Source organism: Triticum urartu, chromosome 2 (assembly GCF_003073215.2).
Source record: "Triticum urartu cultivar G1812 chromosome 2, Tu2.1, whole genome shotgun sequence".
In the NCBI taxonomy this organism is placed as follows: Eukaryota; Viridiplantae; Streptophyta; class Magnoliopsida; order Poales; family Poaceae; genus Triticum; species Triticum urartu.
In genome coordinates this window covers 509,724,984-509,728,751 of record NC_053023.1, presented here as the reverse complement: position 1 = coordinate 509,728,751, position 3,768 = coordinate 509,724,984, and the positions used below count along the sequence as shown (strand labels likewise).

At 55.2% G+C, this 3,768-nt stretch overlaps 1 protein-coding gene across 1 annotated transcript; it reads right to left on the bottom strand.

Annotated features, from left to right (window-relative positions):
• Positions 1-566: 566 nt before the first annotated feature.
• LOC125538325 (amino-acid permease BAT1-like) lies at positions 567-3,535 on the bottom strand. Its single transcript, XM_048701586.1, has 5 exons — positions 3,133-3,535; positions 2,594-2,776; positions 2,192-2,311; positions 1,822-2,013; positions 567-1,737 (listed from the first exon to the last, which is right to left on the bottom strand). The coding sequence occupies exons 1-5, from the start codon at positions 3,211-3,213 to the stop codon at positions 724-726; spliced, it is 1,590 nt and encodes a 529-aa protein (XP_048557543.1). The 5' UTR covers positions 3,214-3,535; the 3' UTR covers positions 567-723.
• Between the last annotated feature and the right edge of the window lie 233 nt (positions 3,536-3,768).

The window sequence follows — 3,768 nt, the reverse complement described above, 5'->3', positions numbered from 1 at the left end:
ATGGGTAGCTATTAAGTCTTAATCATATTTTGTGCAAGCAACCAAACAACGTGCACTCATCTGACCACATACAATGCGAGCAACCAAACGTGGTGCGTAGAGGCATCGTTATGATGCAGGAAGAGAACATGCAGGCAGCCAAACTAAGTGCAGATGTTGGTTTTTGGCCTGCATTTGCTCAGCCAGGCCCAACTGAGACAAGTATGCAAAAGGGCAAAAAACGATGCAGGTAACCAAACGCGCCCTTTATTCTTCATTAGCGGCGGTTGCTGCTCTGGTGCGTTGGTCCCATGGGACCTTAGCACGACGACTTTCCGACTGTCTACTACAACAAGTTATGCCCGACTCCAACGAGGGAGGGGCGATGACTGCGACGCGCCTTCGGCTCGCTTCAGTTCTTGTAGTCGTCGCTAGGTGGTCTACGGATCTACATGTAATTTTTATTATTTCTGATGTTCGTTTTATTGTCATGATTGAAGATGAATAAATCAAAAGTTTTCTCGCAAAAAAAATATCTTTGGTACTCCTTTCTATTCATTTCAGCTCACGGCGTTTTCGATCGGAAGAACAAAAGACAGCTTCACGATTCATGGCTCTGTTCGTTCTTGAAAATGTTTGATTTCGTCAGGTCTCAACCTATATAGGCTAACACAACACACACACGCAGAGCCCGACGAAAAAGAATGACAACACATGACTTGATCGAGCATCGCTACTTGGCTCTCAGACCTTGACATTGCCATTGCCGTCGCTGCCGGCGTTGTGGTCGGCCTGCTCGTCGATGTTCCTGACGGGTCCCGTGAACCACTTCCTGGCGTCGACCACCCACCAGAGCATGATGAGCCCCAGGACGACGCCGAGCGCGATGGGCGCGTAGTTGAAGGTGTCCATTTTGATTGGGTACACGGTGGGGAGCAGGAAGACGGAGCAGGTGTAGCAGATCCACAGGAACGCCACCAGGCAGACGGGCCGGCTGGCTCCCCGGAGGTAGAACGGCCCCGGGCGGAAGTCCTCCTCCCGCATCACCATCCGGGCGAAGATGGGCACCGCGTAGCCCCCCACCCAGCCGATGGTGGCGATGGAGGTGATGGCCGTGAACACCACGTTGATCCACAGGATGGGCAGGCCCAGCAGCGCGCACACGGCGGCGCACAGCCACACCGCGTTCCCGGGCACCTTGCGCGTGGGGTGGATCTTGCGCCACACGCTGGAGAAGGGGACGCCGCGGTCCCGCGACAGCGCGTACACCACCCGGGCGGCGCTGGTGGTGATGGAGAGGCCGCCGAAGAAGAATGAGCCCCAGATGATGAAGAGCAGCACGATGGCGCCCGTCGAGCTGCCGTACCGGCCGTGGAACGCGTCGTAGAGTATCTGCGCCGGGACGAAGGTGCCGGCGGTCTCGTTGGCCGGGTCGTACAGGTAGCTGAAGTCCTGGATGCTGAAGGTGAGGGCGAGGATGTAGACCCAGCCGAAGACGGTGATGATGCCGATGCTGGAGAGGATGGCGATGGGGCCGTTCTTGTCGGCGCCCTTGGTCTCCTCCGTCAGGTGCGCCGCCGCGTCGTAGCCGTACAGCGAGTACTGGCTCACCAGGAGGGACAGGACCACCGCGTAGGCGCCGCTGCTGATCCCGGTCACCTCCGGCGTCGTCTCGAAATGCGTGAACACGTACGACGCCGGCTGCGTCGTCTTCGCCACCAGCGGCAGCATGATCACTATGACCGTGCCGCCGACCACCTGCACCACAGCATCAACGACACTGTCAATTTTTCTGCAGTGTGCCTCTTTCAGTTTTGATGACTCAAAGGAAAGCATTGTGACCTGCCACCACATGGAGATGACGTCGAGGAAGGCGATGACTTCCAAGGCGAAAGTGTTGAACACGGCCCAGATGAAGGTTAACCCGAGGTACATGACGAGGAACAGCCAGCGAGGGGCCAGGTAGCCGCCGCCTTTGTTGGTGCCGGTGCAGAGCAGGATTATGCTCTGCAGCACCTGGGATCCTGCATAGGCCTGCAACAATGGAGACGCAAAATTGACACACCGGACAATAGATTTACTATATGGTTCAACCAAATGCAAGAGAAATGAACAAGAACGAGCAGACAGGCTTCAGACTTTCAGTTATGACTCCCAAGTTAGCATGAAATCAAACTATATATATGATGAAGCAACTGACAGAAGGGCATACCTGAGTACCAATTCCGGCAATGAGGCCTATGGCCTCCAGCCAAGCGCAGCACCAGGATGCCAATGGACCCCACACCGGGCCAGCGAGATGAGCAGCCCAGAAATAGAGGGAGCCAGTTGTCTGTTGTCAAACAAGAAAGAAAAAAAACTCTCAAAAAAACAAGTTCAAAGCAGAGCACGTCAGCCGTGATCAGAATCAACGAGTCTTTTACCCTGAATAATACTCCTAATGAATATGGCACAAGTCATACGGCACAAGTACAGTAAAACAGTACATTCAGAATGCTACAAGCAGAGCAGAAACAGAGCACCAAAATTATAATCACAGATAGGCCTGATTCGAGAATCTGGGAACGGCGGCATGGAGTGCAGGGAAGTTCCGGGAAGGTGTAGGTGTGCTTACGGGGAAGGAGGAGCAGATCTCGGCCATGGCGATGCCGACGAACCAGGTGAAGAAGGAGACGACGACCCAGCCCCACACGAGGCTGGCCGGCCCGGCGTACTGGAGGCTGCTGCCGTACAGCGGCGTGATCCCCGTGAAGAGCGTCATCGTCGAGAAAGAGATGGCCAGCGTCTTGAACAGCGTCTGCACCAACAACACATGCAAAGAAACATCTCCATCTCTTGAGAAACCAGGAAAAATAGAGGCCGACAAAACGAGACGCAATTCGCAAGCCGGTCATGAAAGATCACATCACGCCTCTACGGCACGGACGAAGAAAATTAGCCAACGCGGCCGCCACAGTTTTACCGAAACACGCGATGTAACCAGCGTCTCATCTCATCGGAAAACACAGGTGGTTGCAAGCCGTAGGGCGGCGAATCCTCCTCGCCGTCGCCGGCGAGTCCATCTTTGCCGCAGATACGTAGAGAGCCGATACAGACCCATTTTGCAGGGTAGAGAAAATGGAAGGAAATGATGAGGGGCCGTACAGTACGTACCATCTCCCTCCGGAGCTCCTGCTTGTAGCCGAGCTCATTGAGGCGCTTCTCGCCGGAGTCCACCACCTCCGCCCCGGCCATGGCGAGTACCTACCGTCCCCGCCGCCCTTCTCCAAGGTTTCCCGAGCCCTCCTCGATTTGACCAGCGCGCGCGCGTCCACGGTGATGCCTGCCTCGGGAAGGGTGCGGCGGAGCAGGGAGGGAGGGAGGGGGTGAAGGGAGCCTATCTATATAGGCTTTGCGGCGGAGCGGCAGAAGTCGGTCCTCTCGTGACAAAGCTCCCTTCCCTCTCCCTCTCGTGTGCTGGGGAAGAGAGGAGCGTAGGCCGCGCGGCGTTCGTTGGCTTGGTGGTTCGTTTGCGGCGCGTTCGCGTTCGTTTATATGATCCGTGTGCTGCGCTGATGAATTCCTTGCCTTGGCTTGGTTTGTTTATAGGGTTTCGGGCTGTTTGCCGACTCGATCAAACTCCTTCAGTTGACTACTAACGGGATTCTCGGAGTCAGAGGCAGCTATCCTCTCTGACTCTCCCTCCTGTGTATACCGGGAAAATGGCATGCGCACCACACTGGTATTGTTTGTCTCTAAGTTCACTGCAAAAAAAAAAGGGATTTTGCTCTTAAAACATGTGTAAATATA